The sequence below is a fragment of the Zootoca vivipara genome, chromosome 1 (genome assembly GCF_963506605.1).
Source record: "Zootoca vivipara chromosome 1, rZooViv1.1, whole genome shotgun sequence".
NCBI lineage: Eukaryota > Metazoa > Chordata > Lepidosauria > Squamata > Lacertidae > Zootoca > Zootoca vivipara.
Window position 1 is genome coordinate 78,915,802 of NC_083276.1, and position 18,702 is coordinate 78,934,503.

The window sequence follows — 18,702 nt, forward strand, 5'->3', positions numbered from 1 at the left end:
GTAGATGAAGATTTTTAGAATAACAACTTTTCATATTAGTTTTTTTATCCCCAGTTTAATAGGTTAATCATTCATACTGTATTTGGACAACTTTTCTGTTGTACTTAGGAAGGAGAAAAATAATCATTACCTTAATAATAACAATAGATTTATTCAACTGAAACAATAACATTACAGCATATGTTATTTGCTTAAACAAACATTCATGTTTGTTAAGTAATTTGGCTAAACAAAAACAATATATATATATTTTAAGAAACTGAGACTGTCAGCCCAGCATACACATGAAAAACTTAAATACTGTCCACTCCAAACAATCAGAAAAATATTGTTTCTATTCTATTCACTGAACTTCTTGAAACTTAGCACTGAAGGGGATGATTCTGTATTCATAGGTTTGTACTGTAGAACAATAGGATTAAGGTCTTTTTCTCAACTCTGTTCATGTTATAACATTTTTGCTGTGAAGAAGAGGCATGTGATCTCTGCTGAGTCAAATTCAGTTTTGAGAACTGCAGAAGTAAACCAAGCATCTGTGATAATATCTTGCAGGCAGAGAAACTGCCCAATAATCTTACAAACACCTCTGGAAGAGCATGACATTGTGAATGGATTAATGGAATTTATTTACCAAAAAAATTAAACATATACAACCTTATTCTACATAATTAAAAAACTAATCTTTATTTCATGATGGAATAACCTTTGGATGGTAATATATTTTCCCCAAAAAGCATTTTATTTTAAAAAATCCAATTTAAATTTTAAAAAATCTGATTTTTTTGATATATTTTTTTTTAAATCATTGATTTATCCACCCTGATCAGAAAAATACAAACCTGTGTGCTGAGAATTTACAATTGCCTTTGGGGAATTTTTTTTAAGTGTGCCTACAGCTGTCTGCTTGCATGCCCTTGCCATGGAAATATGGGTTTTGAAGAACATGGAGAAAGCCAGTCTGTGTTGAAAAGAGTTCTGGGTAATGCAGCCAAACACTTGTGAGTGGGCAAAATTACATAGCTGGGCAGGCAGTAGAAGCGGAGGAATACTTATAAAGCAGTGGGCGATGGTGAAGGCAAGGAGAATAAGGCAGAAAGCTGATGCCCTGTTGTTATGCTGTGTGACTAGGCTGAATAGTCAATGCATTGCTGCCATGTGAAGTATGAAGTGAATGCTGTTTTTCCTGTGTTTAGTGTAACATTTCTCCACTGCCCGTGAAGGGCATGTTTCCACAAGCTATGCTTTTTAAATAAACACCATTTAATCGATCTTGTCTGGTGTCTGGATATTGACCATCAAACATCTGCTTTAAAACTTCAAGGAAAGAGAGTCCACCACCTTCTGAGGGAGCCTGTTCCACTGTACAGAATTAAAATATTAAGTTAAAATCTGTTCTTCCACTATACAAAAAGGTTCTCAAAATTGATTACATGGCGCTTTTGCGGGTTGACATGCAGCCACATATAGTAGCGGTAACTTGATTTTTTGGCTGTCCCATTTTTCTGGTCTGGTCTGGTCACACTAATACTGACTTCCACCAGCAGATGGCAGACTTACAGTGTAAGATTGCCGGAACCGAGGACAAATCAATTTCTCTCCACCTTTTTCCTGGAGATACTTCCTTGTTGCTGAATGCATTTAAACTTAAACAGAAACCGGCAGTGACATACAAAGGGCCGTCTGCACTGTAGAGATTGTGTTGGATCTTAAGAAATTGCTTAGCCTATTTCAGGTGACCCTGCCCTTTTGTGTTCCAGAGGAAGAAGCATCCTGGTTTTGTTTGTTTTCTCTTTCACGTTCATAAATGACACCACCGATGCGGCCAGGTAAGCCAGGATCATTTTGCTTCCAATCCTGTTCAGATTAGTTCAGGTTGCTTAATTGAAATCAGGTGGACTTTGGTGAGTTTTGAAGTAACCGAATTGTGAGCAATATTGCAGTCATTTTGTTAATTTTGGAGTTGCAAAAAAGGGGGGGTTAAGGTAAAGGACCCCTGGACAGTTAAGTCCAGTCAGTCAAATTCGACTTTGGGGTGCAGTACTCATCTCTGCTTTCAAACGGAGGAACTTTACGGGCAAGCTGACATTTGTCTGAAAATGGGAGCATTTGCTGTGATTCAAAATCTTACGTGATGTGATAAGGAAGTTTCTTCTGGATTCCAGGAAGTGGATTTTTAAGGACAACTGAAAAGAGGAGTGTTGGAGCAAGACAAGGGTGGTGTCTGAAGTAGGATATCATACAGTGCTGGTCTATGTAGATTGCTTATAAGTCCTGAGTTCAGTGGGACTTTGTCCCACATAAATGTGCACAGGTTTGCAGCTAGTAAACCAATGTCACAGGTCTTAATTCAAATGAAACTTTTCTCTTTCAAAAATACCTTCTCTCTGAATCAGTTCACGTGTTAACATTTCCCAGCACGGGGAGCTGGTTCTGGAAAGGAGACAAACAGTGACTAAAAAAATAAGTGAACTCTCCCAGCTTTTGTATCATTTTGCCAAATATATTTCAGAAAGTCTGTCAAATACATCAAAAGCTTAATTTTTTTTGCAATTCATGATGATGCTTGCTCAGTTTCTTTCAGAATTAATAAAGTATGCCTAATGATAAATAATGTCTGAATTAGATTACAGGGAGAAATACAGAGAACATATCAGAGAGAAATACCGAAGCCCTGAAAGAAGGCTCGCTAGCCATGGGGTCTATGGGCCTCCCGATGAAAAATATGAGCAACTAATTATTGCAAATGGAGACAGACGAGAGACTGAAATACTGCACAGACCATGGAGACATTCTGGGGCCATGTCAGAGCAAATGGTTGCCGTTCCCACCGAGGCCTTGTTTGAGGCTGACAATGATGGACCACAGACCGTTGTGCTTCTGGGAGGGGCTGGGACTGGGAAAACCACCCTGGCCAGAAAGATCCTGCTAGACTGGGCATCTGGAAGACTCTTTGACGTGAGATTTGATTACCTTTTCTACCTCAGTTGCGGGCAACTGAATCTCGTTCAGGGCCAGGCCGACTTGGCCGACTTGATTTTAAACAGTGACCCTGAGCTGAGAGAGAGGGAAGAGATAATGGAACTCCTAGAAAACCCTGTCAAGCTTCTCTTCATAATTGATGGCTTTCATGAACTCACTTGCTCCATCGAACACCAGGAAGACAACCCGAGCATTGATCCCAGGGAGAAGAAGCCGGTGGGAGTCCTCTTGAGTGCATTATTTCACAGGGCCCTTCTTCCAGAGGCCTGCCTGCTAATTGCTACCAGGCCATCTGCTGTGGAAAGCCTCAGGAATTGCCTGCAATCTGAACGCTGCGTGAGACTTTTGGGTTTTTCTGAGGAGGGCAAAGAAGAGTATTTCCTCAAGGTCTTTGGAGATAAAAAATTAGCAACGCAGGCTCTTAGTTACGTTAAAGGGGATGAAGCACTCTTTGCCCTCTCCTTTGTCCCCAATATGTGCTGGGTCCTCTGCACTGTGATGAAACAGCAGCTAGACAGGGGCAAGGAAGATCTAGTGCCAGTGTCTGAAAAACTCACTGCGGTATACGCACTTTATCTCTCCCGTTTGACTGAGTCTCCCTGCAGTAGCTCAGGGCAGTGGAATCTGAGAGGGCTCTGCTCACTGGCTGCTGATGGAATCAGGAAAAACAAGACCTTGTTTAAGGCCGAAGAAATCCAGAAGCAAAGTTCAGGTCACTTAGGTTCTCTTCCTCCTGCTCTTTTTCAGAAAGACCCTGATTCTGAAGGTCTCTATAGGTTCCTCCACATCAGTGTACAAGAGTTTCTTGCGGCCTTGTTCTACGTTTTGGAGGACATGCCCAAAGATCCTGAGACTATGAAGCAAGATCTGGAACTCTCGCTAGCAGGATGTGGCAGAGACCCAGGAGATTTGACCTTATTTGCTCAATTCATTTTTAGCCTATTAAACAGAGAAATAATGGAATACCTGAAAGAACAATGTGGGTGGCAAATTTCACCTGCAATTAAGGCTGACTTGCTGGATTGGTTTAAAACAGACACACAGATTAAGTCAGATTATCCAAATTACCGCCCCCTGGAGCGTTTTCACTATTTGTATACGATCCAAGAAGAGGAATTTGTCCAATGTGCTCTTGACCATTTGACTGAAGTAACGATGGAGAGATTGACATTTACTCCCCTGGACCAAGCTGTTCTCTCCTTCTGCGTCCAGAACTGTTTACACTTGGAGGCACTTTGCGTGTACGGAAGTTTGTTTCTGTCAAAAGAACCTGAGGGAGAAGAACTTCCAGAGCATCTCAGTCATTCATGTCAGTAAGTAGGACCCGAACTCTTAACTGTATTACTGTTGTAGATTATTTTTATTCCTCTTCTTTCTTACTTCTGATAGTATGCATTAGCAAAGACTTCTGCTCTTTGCTTTCTTTTTTCTGTTTTTTGACAAATCCCTTGGAGCTGGACCTCAGTGTCTGGGCTGAAGGCGCTCCTTGAAGTATACTCCTTCTGGTATACTGCTCTTGGACTAAGGTTACCAGACGTCCCCGTTTCCTGGGGACAGTCCCCAGATTTACAAATCAGTCCCCTGACAAAATCCATCCATTACAACTGAAGTTGAAAAGTGTCCCCAGGTTCATTGAAAAAAATCTGGTAACTTTATCTTGGACTCCAAATTCCATCAGCCCCAGCCAGCATAGCTAACTGTCCCAAGCAACCTTCAGAAATATAGTTCCGTGAAAGGCCTAGGGCTCTCTGAGGAAGAATGATCACCACACTTACGGACCTAGAACTTCCTACATTTATTGGAAAGAGGCAGCGACAGTTAAACTACTTTTAAACCAGTTTAAATTTTGTAGTGAGAGCCAGTGTGGTGTAGTGGTTAAGAGCGGTGGACTCGTAATCTGGGGAACCGGGTTCGTGTCTCCGCTCCTCCACATGCAGCTGCTGGGTGACCTTGGGCTAGTCACACTTCTCTGAAGTCTCTCAGCCCCACTCACCTCACAGAGTGTTTGTTGTGGGGGAGGAAGGGAAAGGAGAATGTTAGCCACTTTGAGACTCCTTCGGGTAGTGATAAAGCAGGATATCAAATCAAAACTCTTCTTCTTCTTCTTCTTCTTCTTCTTCTTCTTCTTCTTCTTCTTCTTCTTCTTCTTCTTCTTCTTCTTCTAGTGCAATCACTAAAAACTGCTTTTTTCTCTTCCAAAACAGAAAGCGTTGGGTAACCAATAAGCATATTTTGTCCATGGTGCTCATTTTATATGAGAAAACAGAATATAATGAACTTTTCTACCTTTTTAGGCCAGATCAGAAGCGTTCAGCAATTTACCTTCTCTGTCAAGCACTGAAAGATCCAAACAACAAAATCAGGAAACTGGAGTAAGTCACAGCTGTTTTCCCTGCCCTGTTCCTGAACTTGTTTGGCTCTGTTGAATCAGACACACTCAGCTAATGTGTGTCTTATTGAGGTTCAGATATCTCCACAGCAGTGCCTGAATGGGTCCCAGGGCAGCCCCACATTGTCACAGGTTTGCTGAATAACTGGCAAGTGGAAATGTCTGAGGTCATGAAAGTTTTGGGAGGCTACGGAGGACTCTATATTAGATCTCACCATCTGCTCCTTTCTCTGGCAATATTCAAATGATCAAGTGCGAAGCAGATCTGTCGGCAAGGCCTGTGTTGAGCTTTATGATTCCTGCATTGCATGAGGTTGAACTACATAGATGACTCTTAGGGTGCCTTCCAACTGTACAATTAATGATTCTGTGAGAGTTGCACCAAGCCCCTCTTTAGGGAAAGCTTAAATTAATACCGTGGTACCTTGGTTCTCGAACTTAATCTGTTTCCGAAGCTGTTCGAAAACCAAGGCACGAGCTTCCTGCACTCAAGCGAAAGCTGTGGAAGCCGCGTCAGACGTTTGGCTTCCGAAAAACGTTTGCAAACTGGAACACTTACTTCCGGGTTTGCGGCATTCGGGAGCTGATTTCTTTGGGAGCCAAGCCATTCAACAACCAAGGTACCACTGTACTAACAATTAAGTGTTTCAAAGTTTCCTTCCCATGTCAGTCATCAATGGTTTTTTTGTAGGGGACTGGATCATTTGTGTGTGAGAGACGTAATGAACCAAGTCAGGAGGCGTCAGGCTTTTCCATTCTCACGTGCCACAGACCTCTGGTGGGTGTGAGCACTGATCATTCTTTCTCTCCACCTTAGACTTTGGAGATGGGTGGAGATAATCCCCACAGAGATCCCATACATTCCCTGGCTCCAAGCTTGGGAGGTCAGCCAGGGATTGCTTTCTTGCTGGGGCACCCTGATAGCGGAGCAGCAAAATTGGCAAGCTTCCCTCCGGCCTTTCCTTCAGGGACAAAGCGCTTCCTTAGCCACTCCAGCATCCAACACACCTTTAATAATATAGGAAGCCATCTACTCTTTTTTGCTTGGCTAGCAAGACCAGACAAAAATGTGGCTCTTCTTGGCAAGAGGGGAGGGAAGGCCTCTGGAAAGACCAGGTGGACCAACACACCCCAAGTGCCAAGGTAGCTGTGGAGGTCCATTTCTCTGTGTGTTTTCAGTACAGTAGGAGAGGAGAAGCTGTGGCCTCTCTGGATATTGCTGGACTTTTGCTCTCATCAGACCCAGCAAGCCTGGCCCCAGGGGTCAGGGATGATGAGAGTTCTTGCCCAACAACATCTGAAGGGCCACAGCTTAGCCTCCTGTGCAGGACAGAATGAGAAGTCGCTTGCTGCCTAAGCTAGTTATTTACATCTGGGTTCCATTTCCTCATATCTGCTGGGTCTTTAGTGTGCTTCTCAAATGCCTTCCCTTTGCCTAGGGCAACTTCCCAAAGCATTTCTGTGGATCCCAGAGAAAGAGTTTGCTAATTTAGTGGGAAGATTAAAAGCTGTTGTGCTTTGAAACACCAAAGGAGAAAAACACAGAAAAAAATAGCTCCAGGTGCAGAATGTTTTACACATTCAGGTGGCCTGTGCATCATCAGCATCGTTGAGATGATAGAGAAGAATCAGCCACATTTATGAGGATTTTGTCCAAAGGACACCCAGGGAAAGAGCTGGCCAATGGAACCGTTTCTGTCTCATTTTGCAGGCTTGATGGATGCCAGCTCACAGACGGTTGCTGGGCAGATCTTTCCACTGTTCTCTCAACAAGCCAGAGGCTGGTGGAACTGGACTTGGGGGCAGCCAGTCTGAAGGAATCGGGAGCCAGGCTGATATGTGAAGGGCTGAGTCATCCCAACTGCATGATAGAAAAACTGGGGTAAGCTGAAAAGAAGCGTTCTCTGCCCCTAAGCATTACTAGCAGAACATAAAGGTATTGAGGGTGCATGGTGTCAGTTGTCTTCAGGTGTGCAAAATTACTCAGGGGTTTTGCTGCTTTAAAAAAATAACCACAGCACAATTTCTCCCTCTTGGACAAAATACTTTTTGGGGGAGATTTCAAAATTTTAAACTAGAAAATGAAGCTTAAGGGCCCACTATCTCTCAGGTGTGTGCTATCAGTATCTCCCTTTCTTGTGGTCCCTCTTCTGTATCTTGATTCACACTGCATCTGTGTGTATTCCTTCTATACATACTGTGATGTATAATGTTGGATATTGTTTGCCATATTATATAATTCCTGTCATCACAGATCCTAACCTGAATTTCCCAGAACTCCACATATAGACAAGTGTGTATGGACTGTGTGTGTGTGTGTGTGTGTGTGTGTGTGTGTGTTTTAATCAGTTTTAATCTGACTTACTTTCATCTCTTAGTCCAAAGCATCTTTCAACATTAAAGGCACCATTGTTTGAAAATGGATGTCACTAAGTCCCCCAATGAATTAAATCATAGCTATCCTCAATGAAACCAATGATCACTATACCTAGTTATGCAAGTGGGCCTAATGTGGTCTATGCTCCCCAAGGAGTGAAAAGGACTGCTGGATCACACCTTCTTTTTCATGAGTCTTAGAAGAAGGGTGAGAAGCCACATGATGTCATCTCGATCCCAGGCTCTTTCAACCACTCACCTCTTTTTTACCTTTTCAGACTTAGGAACTGTGGCCTGACCTCTGTTTCTGGCGGAGACCTTGCCGCTGTTTTCGGTACCAGTCAGAAGCTGACAGAGCTGGAACTGGGTTGGAATCCTTTACTGGGAGATCAAGGAGTTCAGCTGCTGTGTGAGGGGCTGAAGCATCCAAACTGCAAGCTGCAGATATTGGGGTGAGGAGCACCATTCCGTCCCTTTCAGAACCAGTCTGCCAAAGCCCAGAGCTGGTGGATCAGGTCTAGTGCTTTTTGATAAGCAGGTGGTCTTACCAAGCAGGTGATCCCATTTTTTTAGGTCTTAGCCAGCACTTTAAGATGGACTCCGGTGAATCAGGCAATGGTGGAATCGTAAGCTCAAAACTGCGCTAGCTGCAGTTTTAATTTTGCTTTAAAAAAAATTATACTGCTGTATCATAAAATATATATAATAGTGGTTTGCAACAATTTAAAACATAAAACCAAACAATAACATCATAGCAAGTTAAAGGCAAAAATAAAATAAAAGCATCAGCAGACCTTTGTGGGGGGTGTACTCTTAACTGCCTGCATAGGCCTGGCGGAATAGAAAAGTTTCCCGCAGGCTTTTAAAAGTTGGCACAGAAGTTGCCTGCTGAATCTTTATTGGCAGGGTGTTCCATAGGATCGGGCAGTGATGCTAAAGGCTCAGCTTTTCGTTGTTGTCAAATGAGCCTCGCCAACTAGGGGAATGATGAAAGGTTTCTGAACGTTCCTCAAGGGCAGTCACACACAGATCATCCTGCAGTGGTCTAAACCAGGGTCATGTTTTGTGGCCCTCTCCAATACACACACACACACACACAATATTTTTAAAAGGTTGAATGTTTGTAGCCTCTGAACTTTTTATTTTTAAATTTAGGAAGAGAATCCTCATGCCATGTGTTTCTCTTTCCTGTTTTGCACTGCACAACCACCCAAAAAACTGCCCTGAGCCCTCCAGAGCAGATTTTGGGGGCTGCAAGGGGTACAAAGAGAAATTGGAAGTCTTGCAGATAACCCACCGTGGTGCTGCAATCCCAAAAGTTTTTTGTGGGATCCCCAAGACTCCCCCCCCAATTAATTTATCCATTAAAAAAAAAGTGTGTATTTTGCTGTGTTACTATAATGGCAAAAGTGAACTTCCACCCTGCCACCCTCAGACCCAACCTTGAACTTTGATAGCAATTAACTGGTCACAGTTTCTGAAAATATCACACAATAGCTGATAGGAAAGCCTTTGGGATAGCAAACTTGAGAACTACAGTCTTCACTGTTTCCACATTTCTACTTTGGCCACCCCCACTCTGGCACATGGCGTGGGGGGGGGGAGCGAGCAAGCACTGCAGTGCAAATGGGATGCAGCTCATCTTGGTTGCAGCTTGAAGTATGAAAGAAGCACAAGCTCAGCAAGTACCCCCCCCCAAAAAAAAGTAATAACAATTTTGTACACACTCCCTATGCAGGTTGGACGGCTGCAATCTCTCAACTGCCAGTTGTCAGGATCTCATCCCTGTTCTAAGTACCAGCCAGACTCTGATGAAGCTGAACCTGGAATGTAACAAAGTGGGAGATGCAGGAGTGAAGCTGTTGTCTGAAGGACTGAAACATCCAAACTGCGTACTGCAAACTTTATTGTAAGTGGGAGCCAAATTCCTTCCTTGTGAAGTCCTTGGGCAGCTTACGTTCAAGGAGTCCTGGGCAGATCAGGGGCCCTGCTGGACAACATAGTGTGGTCTCTTGGTGTCTATAGAGCTGTAGGCTCATTCATGCCTTTATTCTCCTTGATAAAACAAAGGATAACCCACCCTGCCTTTCTGAAAGGGAGGGATGAAAATCTGACAATATCACAAACACTTATTATTTCTTCTTCCCTGCAAAGCAGAACCAGAGTAAACCAGCAGTTTGTAGGAACAGACCTTCAGACTGGCCTCCATGTAATTTCCATTGAGGACCACCTGTTCAGCTACAGTTGCATAAAGGCACTAGGAAATGTTTAATTGACCAGGAAGTTCAGGTGTGCATGCACGGTCAGAGTTTTTGACTCCTAAACCTCTTGCAATTCCAAAATTTGTGTGTGAGCATCCGGCTCATGGGTGTTTCCTCCATCCCATATGTAACACCAGGCATGGAACTGTTAAACCCAAAGGCCAGTTAGAAAAGGGAGACTCAGGAGCACATTCCTGCTTCTTCATTTCTACCCGCTGGCAGAATCTGGCACTTTCTGGCAGCAAAGGAAAAGCCTTCCTTTGCAGGCACAGTTTGAACAATCAGGGCTGCAAAGGAGGATTCTGTTGACAGCAGGTGACTGACAGGTGGTTGACTCTTTGGGGTGGGGATGGAGGAGCATGGGATCCTGCTCCCTGGCCAGAGCCAGTTCCCCACCCGTGCCTTGGAGGGCGTGTATGTGATGAGGTCAGATGGAGGTGAGCTGAATGTCCAAACCAGCTCTCCCTTTCAGGAATCCTCACCCTTTCTCCTTTATTGCAGTGGTCTTATCACCTCCATGACAGAATAATTTCTCACGTGCCTAAAAGAATTCTCTGGGACCAGAGCCGAGAACTCAGTGAAGGATGAGAACAGGGAGAGTGAGGCTTTGGCTGGGTACACCTTAACCATCTTAAAGCACAGCCAGGTGGCTCTTTTTCTCAAGCCGTGTTGAAGCTGGTTTGGGAGGAAATGCATCAAAACACAGCCTTGAATAAGATCGCTGCAGCATAGATGTGGATTGTGGGTTGCAGCTAACTGGACACAGAGTTAACGGGAGCATGTGCGCAGCCTTTGCTGCAGTGAATACCATGTTATAGGTGAGGCCCTGGCTGAAGGGTCCCAACCTGAGTTCTTACATTAGAACCATCCACAGATCATGGTATAGATGCAGCTCAGCTATGGAGGCAGACAGCCTTCCTTTCATCACCGACTGTAAAGTGAAGAAATTCACTGATATGATCACTGCAATTTAGAGTGGAAGGGCTGTTGTTTCATTTCACAACAGCAATTCACAATAATGTATCTTCTTAATATCAGAGGGTGAAATAGAAGGGGGCTGTAGAAGTGAGTGAGCCATGTTTGCACTTGTTGGATCTGTTTGTTTTCTCTTGCAGACTGGACACAAATGAGCTCAGCCCTGCCTCTTGTGGGGATTTCAGCTCCATTCTCAGCACCAGCCAGACATTGACGGAACTGGCACTAGAATATAACGGACTGGAAGATGGTGGAGTGAGGCTGCTCTGTGAGGCGCTGAAGCAGCCCAGCTGCAAGCTGCAAAAACTGAGGTGAGCAGCGGCTGGGATTTGTGCTGTGGGGTTCTGTGATTTGGTGTATTGCAGAATGATTGCAGAATACAAAGAAATGTCTTCTCTCAAGGGAAATGAAAAGAGGTGATTCCCTTTTGCACAACTGCAGCATCCTTGATCCACCATATTGGGGAGAGGGTTAGGATATTTGCATGCAGGAACAAATAGCTGTATATTTTAAAATATCAGAATGAATATGAACATAGTTCCTCATATATATCTCTATCTATCTATCTATCTATCTATCTATCATCTATCTATCTATCTATCTATCTATCTATCTATCTATCTATCGTTGCTTGATAGACATAGCAGAAGAGGAAAGGCATAGGAAAGAATGTAGGGAGAGGAGAGGAATAACCTGAAGGTAAGGAGGAGGGGAAATGGATCATGACCCAACACTCGTGACCCAGCCTTCAGAGAAGCTGCTTGCTCTCCGTGGCTGATCTAGCTGGCTTTGCAGATCTCTCAGCCATTTCTGTCACTTCTAGGGGGTCACACTTTGTCATGGGCACTGTAGCTTCCCTGCAGGTTTCTCATGGATCTGCTGTGCTTACTGACATGCTTGTCTTCTTTCTCCGCCCACCCACAAATGAGGATGGAGCAGCAGAGCCAACCAGTTTTAACCTGCTTGTTGCTCTTGATTTCCTACCCCTCCTAAAATGCCTGGCAGCAGGACTGTGACCATATGAAGAAGGCAGAGTTGCTCTGAGAGGCATCACATACAAAGTGGGATTCGTACACACAAACCCAGCACACCTGGCACAAGGTGATCTGCATGAAGACCTGAAGGGAATTTAGGTTTTCTGAGCAGGACTGATTGCTGCTGCACCTGCCTTGGGGCAGGGAAGGGCCCTAGCTCTATGTCGAAGGGAGGGAACTATCCTTGCTGAACTACAAGTCCCATCATCCTTGCCATGTTTGCTGGGCCTGATGGGAGTTGTAGTTCAGCAGCATCTAGAGAGCCAACGGTTCCTCACACTTGGTGTATAAGCTGTCCTCCCCTTGCACCAGGTGGGTCCCATGTGTCTCTGCACCATTCAGCAGCTCAGGAATGAAGGTAGAGTCAGGTAGTTGAAAAAGTCCCAGAGGTGAGTATTGTCTCTTATGCATTTGGAAGGGCAGGCCTGGAAACATGAAATATTAATAGACTATATAATTGACTATCGAGACCACACCGAGGGGTGTGAATAGGAGCAGGCTGTGTGCTTGTGAGTGAACCAAAACCGCATACACAAATAAGAAACCCTTCCTCAGAGTGCCTGCACAGCTGGAATGTTACTTTGAGTCCTTCAGCACTCTTTTATCCTGACAGTGGCTAGGAATAAAGGCTTCAGGGTTTTCTAGCAAGTAGAAGTTGTTTGTGGAGGAAAACATGAATGGGAGAGGTTTTTCATTCATTTTTTCTTCCCTTTCTCATGCAGGCTGGCCCGGTGTAATATTACAGCTGCTTCTTGTGGAGATCTCTCTTCTGCTCTCGAGGTCAGACAGACTCTGACAGAGCTGGTGGTGGAATGCAATGAACTTCGAGATCCGGGGGTAAAGCTCCTGTGCAGAGGTCTGAAGCACCCGCACTGCAAGCTGCAGCTCCTCAAGCAAGTAATCGGCTGGATCCCTCTGGGGTTGGATAGCATCTTTGGAGCCCAGGTTGTAGTCCCCCCACTGAGTGTAAGGGACCCTAGAAACGCTGCACCCCAAGGAGCAGCCAGACCAACCCTTTTGTACAGCCAAGGAAAGCCTGTTGAGGCATCACTTGTTTCTGTTCGGAATCACAGTATTCCAAGATCCCTTCCTAAATTTTGATTCCTTCACCTTAACTATTCATAGGGTATTAACAGGTTGCCCCTCACCCCCACTCCAACCAAAAAAATAGACTTGCATTTCCTGCCATCAAGTGCTGAGAGTAGGGGTCAGCAACCTGGGGGGGGGGGAAGAGAACAAATTCCTGTGCCCCACAAATAACCCAGAGATGCATTTTAAATAAAAGGACACATTCTACTCATGTAAAAACACGCTGATTCTCGGACTGATCCACAGGCTGGAGAAGGCGATTGGGCCACATCCGGCCCCCAGTCCTTAGGTTGCCTACCCCTGGCTGAGTCACTACACAACTTCTCTGCCTGAGTTTCAGAGTGAGAAGTTTCTGCACCTCCAGGAAACTCTTTGAGGGACATAGAAGCCCATCTTTGCTCATTGAATGGGTTCAGTAGCAGCTACCGTCAGCTGAGGCATGACCAAGAAAGCCCTTGTCATCCAGTTTGTTTCATAGGGGCTGCTGGATATTGCTGCATGTGACAGGAATGATTTGTATTTGAAGAAAGTTGAGAGGTGATCTGAAGAAACAGGAGAAGGGTCTTTACACTTCAAGCCATTAAAACCCTGTTCTTCCATGCCCTGCCAGAATCCAGTTCTACAGAGTGATTAGATGTGGTACAAACTTGAAAAGGGGATGAGGAATGCAGAGGGACTCTTCCCAGCTTTTGTGTGAACATAACACAGCTAATGTTTTTTTCCCTCCTGTAGCTTGTACAATTGTGATCTCACTGCTGCCTGCTGTGCAGATCTTGCCTCTGTCCTCAGCAGCAACCAGACGCTGACCGAACTCTTCCTGGGAGGTAACCAGCTTGGGGATTCCGGGGTGCAGCTTTTGTGTGAGGGGCTGAAACATCCAAAGTGCACGTTGCAGAAATTGTGGTAAGGAAGAACTCTGTTCCTTCGGGTTCAGATCATGAGCACAGTGCTTGTGGGTCCGGAATTGTGTTCTGTTGCATATGAGGGAGCAATCTAGTTTTCATGAGGAAAATCCCTCCCTTATCCATCCATCCATTCATACCACACTCTCTTGTTTTCATTCTTATAGTCTTTATATGTGCATTTTCATAATTGCAAAAGTACACATGCCCTAGCCAAAGGAGGCCCTTCCCCACTCCAGGCTAATTTCTCCTGTGTTTTCCATCCCTTTAAGAGGACTTTACCTCTTCCCTTGCCCATCCCATTTCCCCCCTCCCACCTCTACCTCCAATCTACGGTCCATCCCACCACAATGATACATGGAGGCATTCAACACAGCGCTGTGGAAATCACATTTCAGCTTCCCAGATGGACTGATCCCCCTCTTCTTCCTCCCTCCACACCCTGCTCTGGGGGCTCTCTTAACTTCTCCTTGAGCCAATTTGGGGTGGGGTGGGGGTGTTGCAGAGGGAGTGCCAGGTGAGGAGAGAGGAGAAAGGTGCATTGCACTAGCAGGACTTGGTTAAAAGCTGCCCAATATCTCCTGCCCTTTTGGTGTCTTTCCCAAGGAAATTCCCTCCACCCACCCAATTCAGTCTTGGTGGTCTCACCATAAACCACAGGGGCTCCCTCTTCTACCCTTCCCGAAACCCATGGTCACACGAGGTGCGCTTGTGTCCTGCAGCTTGTGTAGTACTGAAATAACAGCAGGAGGTTGGGGAGAGATCTGTTCTGCTCTTAGCACAAACCAGATGCTGGAACACATTGATTTATGGAACAATCCATTGGGAGATTCAGGAATGAGGCTGCTGTGTGAGGCACTGAAATACCCAGGCTGCAAACTTCAGATTTTGTCGTAAGTAAGAAATCTTCCTATCAAAATGTATAATGTGAAGCATATTTGCAACATTGCTTTTATCTATCTACACAGTTTTTTAAAATCTGTTTTTTAATAATTCAGTTTTTCAAAAACAAAAATATTGTCAGGAAATGAGCAGGGGATACTTAACAGAAGGTAACAATGAGGAGCACATGGAAATATTATGAAGCTTTTCCTTTCAACAAAGAGTGAGGACTAGTAACTTTTCTCTTTTCAACCCCCCCGAAATCCCAACAAAGCCTGAAAGCTGAAATTCTCAATAGGTAGCTTTTCATAGCAAATTCTGTTCTATGAACAAATGTAACAGCACTGAAACACAATGAGGAAAGTACAATGAATTTGACTAGTTAATTAATTTGGATCACTGTGAGTGTGATCTCGGTGTGTGACCACAGATGCGCGCACCACTTTCAGACCCGGAAGAGGGTGTAACGGGGGCAAGGGGGGCTCATGCGCACTCCACCAACAACGGTGATGCGCATGAAGACCTGGAATGCAACCCCGGCACAAATTGAGGTTGCCTGTAATATATCAAGAGTTCTCCCGAACTGTTGCCACCCTCATACTTTGTGGAGTTGTATTTACAAGTAAGGAACAAGTCAGCAGGCCCTCCCATCCTAGCTGTTTGTGTCCCCCCCCCCCCCCAGATTATGGAATTGCCAGTTCACCTCAGCTTCCTGCAGGGATCTCTGCTCTGCTCTCCGCACCAACCAGAGTCTGAAGAAGCTGGAGCTGGGGGGTAACGAACTGGGAGATTCCGGAGTGAAGATGCTCTGTGAAGGACTGAAAGACCCAAGCTGTGGACTGGAGGCAATTGAGTAAGTTGCAGGCTGTTTCCTTGCTGTGCAACGTTCATTTGAGGAGCTGTGTGGTTGCCTAAGGTTGGCTCCCAAGGGCAGAGATGCCCCTGACTTTTAAAAGGGAAAGTTAAGAAAACAAGGCAGGAGCCGAACTGAGGGAGCCAGTGTGACGATCCAACCATGAGCAGAACCGGGCAGGGGGACATCAAGGGACAAGGGGAAATTGCCTAATCAAGAGTGGCATTTGTGAAAGAAGTCAAGAACAGGAGCATGCTTACCTGTGGAAGTCTGAGTCACTGTTGGCAGATTGTCCCCAGGAACATATCAGCACATAGAGAATGGAATGTAAAGTATTGTTCTGCTGCGTATAATGATTAAAGCCTATGGATTATGAATGGGGAGCCTGTGACCCTCCAGGTGTGTTTGGACTCCCATCATCCCTGGCCATTGGCTCTGCTGGCTGATGGGATTTGGAGTCCAGCCACAGGTTCCTGCTCCATGCTGTAGAGAAGGTCCTTTTCATGAGAATCGCAGGCTTTGAACTCGACCCATTTACTTGATATCATCAAATGCCCCATCTCTGTTTCTTAACCACTAAAAACACACCTTGGGCTTTTGCATCTAATCATTACCACTGAACACTGGGTCTCTGCTCCTTACTTAGAGATGCCTCCTTCACTGAGTTTTTACAACTCTAACTTGTTCTGATAAGCACCAAGGAGTCCTGTAGAATTCCAGTGAGCGTAGGTGTGTTTGCATGCATAGGCAGTTTAGCTGTTTAAATAAGGAAGGAAAAGAATAAAGCCCAGTGGAAGCTTAAATGACTTGGAAGTAGCCTGATGAGGCCCATTAGTCATCTCTGAACTTTTGACTTTCTCTCCACATAATTAGGGTGGGGTGGGGAGTGTACACAGTATATCAGGAGGCTAAAAAGATTTGCCATTTTAGCAAATACCTGTGAACGTGGTGTGCTAGAATATAATAGCATGTCTTAAGAAACCACTCTTAGCAACCTCAGCGGGTTTAAACGTCACCATTTCTGTCCTGCAGAACCTCCCCTAGAAACGAATTCCGGGGGACGAGTGGGGTTCTTCCCCCAGGAAATGTTCAACACCACCATGCAAACTTGCATATTAAAATGGGAAGCAGGGACCTTGAAACGTAGTGTGTATAAGTTGTGCATAGTCTTTGTTGCCATGTATAGGAGGAGGCAATATAATGTTTCTTTCTGTTCCATTCACAGACTAGATATTGAGGAGTTATCTGAAGACACAGTGAGAGAGCTTAGTAGCGTGAAAAGAATTAAGCCTGACCTGGTTATAGGCACATAGGAGCAGCTATGATGATAGAGGACAGGAATGGTCATGGATGGAGTACCTGGATACCGGTAGCTCTGTTGGGAACTGGGATTCCGCTGAACCATGTCATCGTCATCTCCTACTTCAATCACTGGGAAGCAACAAAACCAACCTTCAGGCCATCCTGAGAATCAGAAGCTGAAGGCCAGAATGGGAAGGAAAAGGACCTCTTCTCCATTATAGGATTTCACACATCCACAATACTGCCCTGCCCATTTTCAGCAGTCAGTTTTACTTACTGGTGAAGGACTGAGTGTAGGACTGTTTGCTGAACAAATAATAAATTTCTGCCCAGTTTGTTAACCTTTTATTCTGTTGCTGGTTGGTTGATGTGAATGTGAGTGTTCCAAGAATTCTGCTCTTGTCATCAGAACTTATTTTTTTAAACTGCATTTCATGTTTCGTTTGTATACCTTAGTTTCTCCTGGGTTTTTCTTCCCCTCTAAAGGCTGAAGCTTCACCATTTGCTCTGTTTTATCATGTCTTGGTTGCCTTAGTGCACCAGGGTACATGCTCCGTCTTATCCACACACCAAACACTCAGCAACCGGGATGCGTCATGCATTAGCTACATCTTGCTTAAATTAGATTCTTATGAAGGGGAACCAGCTTCCCCATTTCACTTCATGCTGTAAAAATATACAGACAGAAATCCTGTTCGCCAGCTTTTACTTCTGGCAAGAATGAGTCTGCTCTCCAGTCAAGCTTTTGGCTTTATCATAAAACAGTACTTGCTCCAGTCACATGGACTGGGATTCACCCCACCTAGATGATAATAATAATAATAATAATAATAATAATAATAATAATAATAATAATAATAATAATAATTTATACCCTGCCCATCTGGCTGGGTTTCCCCAGCCACTCTGGGCTGCTTCCAACAGAAAAATAAAATAAAATAATATATTAAACATTAAAAGCCTCCCTAAACAGGGTTGCCTTCAGATGTCTTCTAAAAATCTAGTAGCTGTTTTTCTCTTGGACATCTAATGGGAGGGCGTTCCACAGGGTGGGCGCCACTACCGAGAAGGCCCTCTGCCTGGTTCCCTGTAGCTTTGCTTCTCGCAGTGAGGGAACCACCAGAAGGCCCTCTGTGCTGGATCTCAGTGTCCGGGCAGAACAATGGTGGTGGAGACGCTCCTTCAGGTATACTGAATCGAGGCCGTTTAGGGCTTTAAAGGTCAGCACCAACACTTTGAATTGTGCTCGGAAACGTACTGGGAGCCAATGTAGATCGTTCAAGACTGGTGTTATGTGCATATAAGAGGCATTTTTGGACCTAAATACCCACTGAAGAAGGTGAGAATGCAGTTTTGTACTGGTCACCTGAGGGGATCTGCCCTCCTAAGGGAAGACTAGAGGAAAGATCCTGCTTCATTAATCACAGCTTTGAGTCCAGCAGAGAGCAAGCATTCCTTTGTGTCCAGCTCCAGTCTGCTTCCACCTTCCTCACACACAACTCTGGCTATTGTTCTCCTACCTGGCATCTAGGTGAGAAGGGGAGGTCCTCCCATTTATCCTTTTGCACAAAGCAACTTCTTTGGTTATGCTCATTGTGGTGCTTAACTAGCCAGCCAAAGCCATTGCCTAGACAAAGAAACTGGTTTGGTAAGTTTGCTT

At 44.8% G+C, this 18,702-nt stretch overlaps 1 protein-coding gene across 4 annotated transcripts; it reads left to right on the plus strand.

Annotated features, from left to right (window-relative positions):
• Positions 1-1,000: 1,000 nt before the first annotated feature.
• Positions 1,001-17,388, plus strand: LOC118088859 (NACHT, LRR and PYD domains-containing protein 12). 4 transcript variants are annotated; one of them, XM_035123006.2, is made up of 12 exons: positions 1,006-1,826; positions 2,624-4,292; positions 5,274-5,351; positions 7,080-7,250; positions 8,023-8,196; positions 9,483-9,653; positions 11,121-11,291; positions 12,737-12,907; positions 13,836-14,006; positions 14,728-14,898; positions 15,570-15,740; positions 16,966-17,388. In XM_035123006.2, the coding sequence occupies exons 1-12, from the start codon at positions 1,805-1,807 to the stop codon at positions 17,051-17,053; spliced, it is 3,228 nt and encodes a 1,075-aa protein (XP_034978897.2). In that variant the 5' UTR covers positions 1,006-1,804; the 3' UTR covers positions 17,054-17,388. The 4 variants fall into 4 exon arrangements, with proteins under 4 accessions (XP_060132793.1, XP_060132795.1, XP_034978897.2 ...); XM_035123014.2 differs by lacking the exon at positions 1,006-1,826 and having other exon boundaries at positions 2,611-4,292; XM_060276812.1 differs by lacking the exons at positions 14,728-14,898; positions 15,570-15,740; positions 16,966-17,388 and having other exon boundaries at positions 1,003-1,826; positions 13,836-14,672.
• Positions 17,389-18,702: the final 1,314 nt, after the last annotated feature.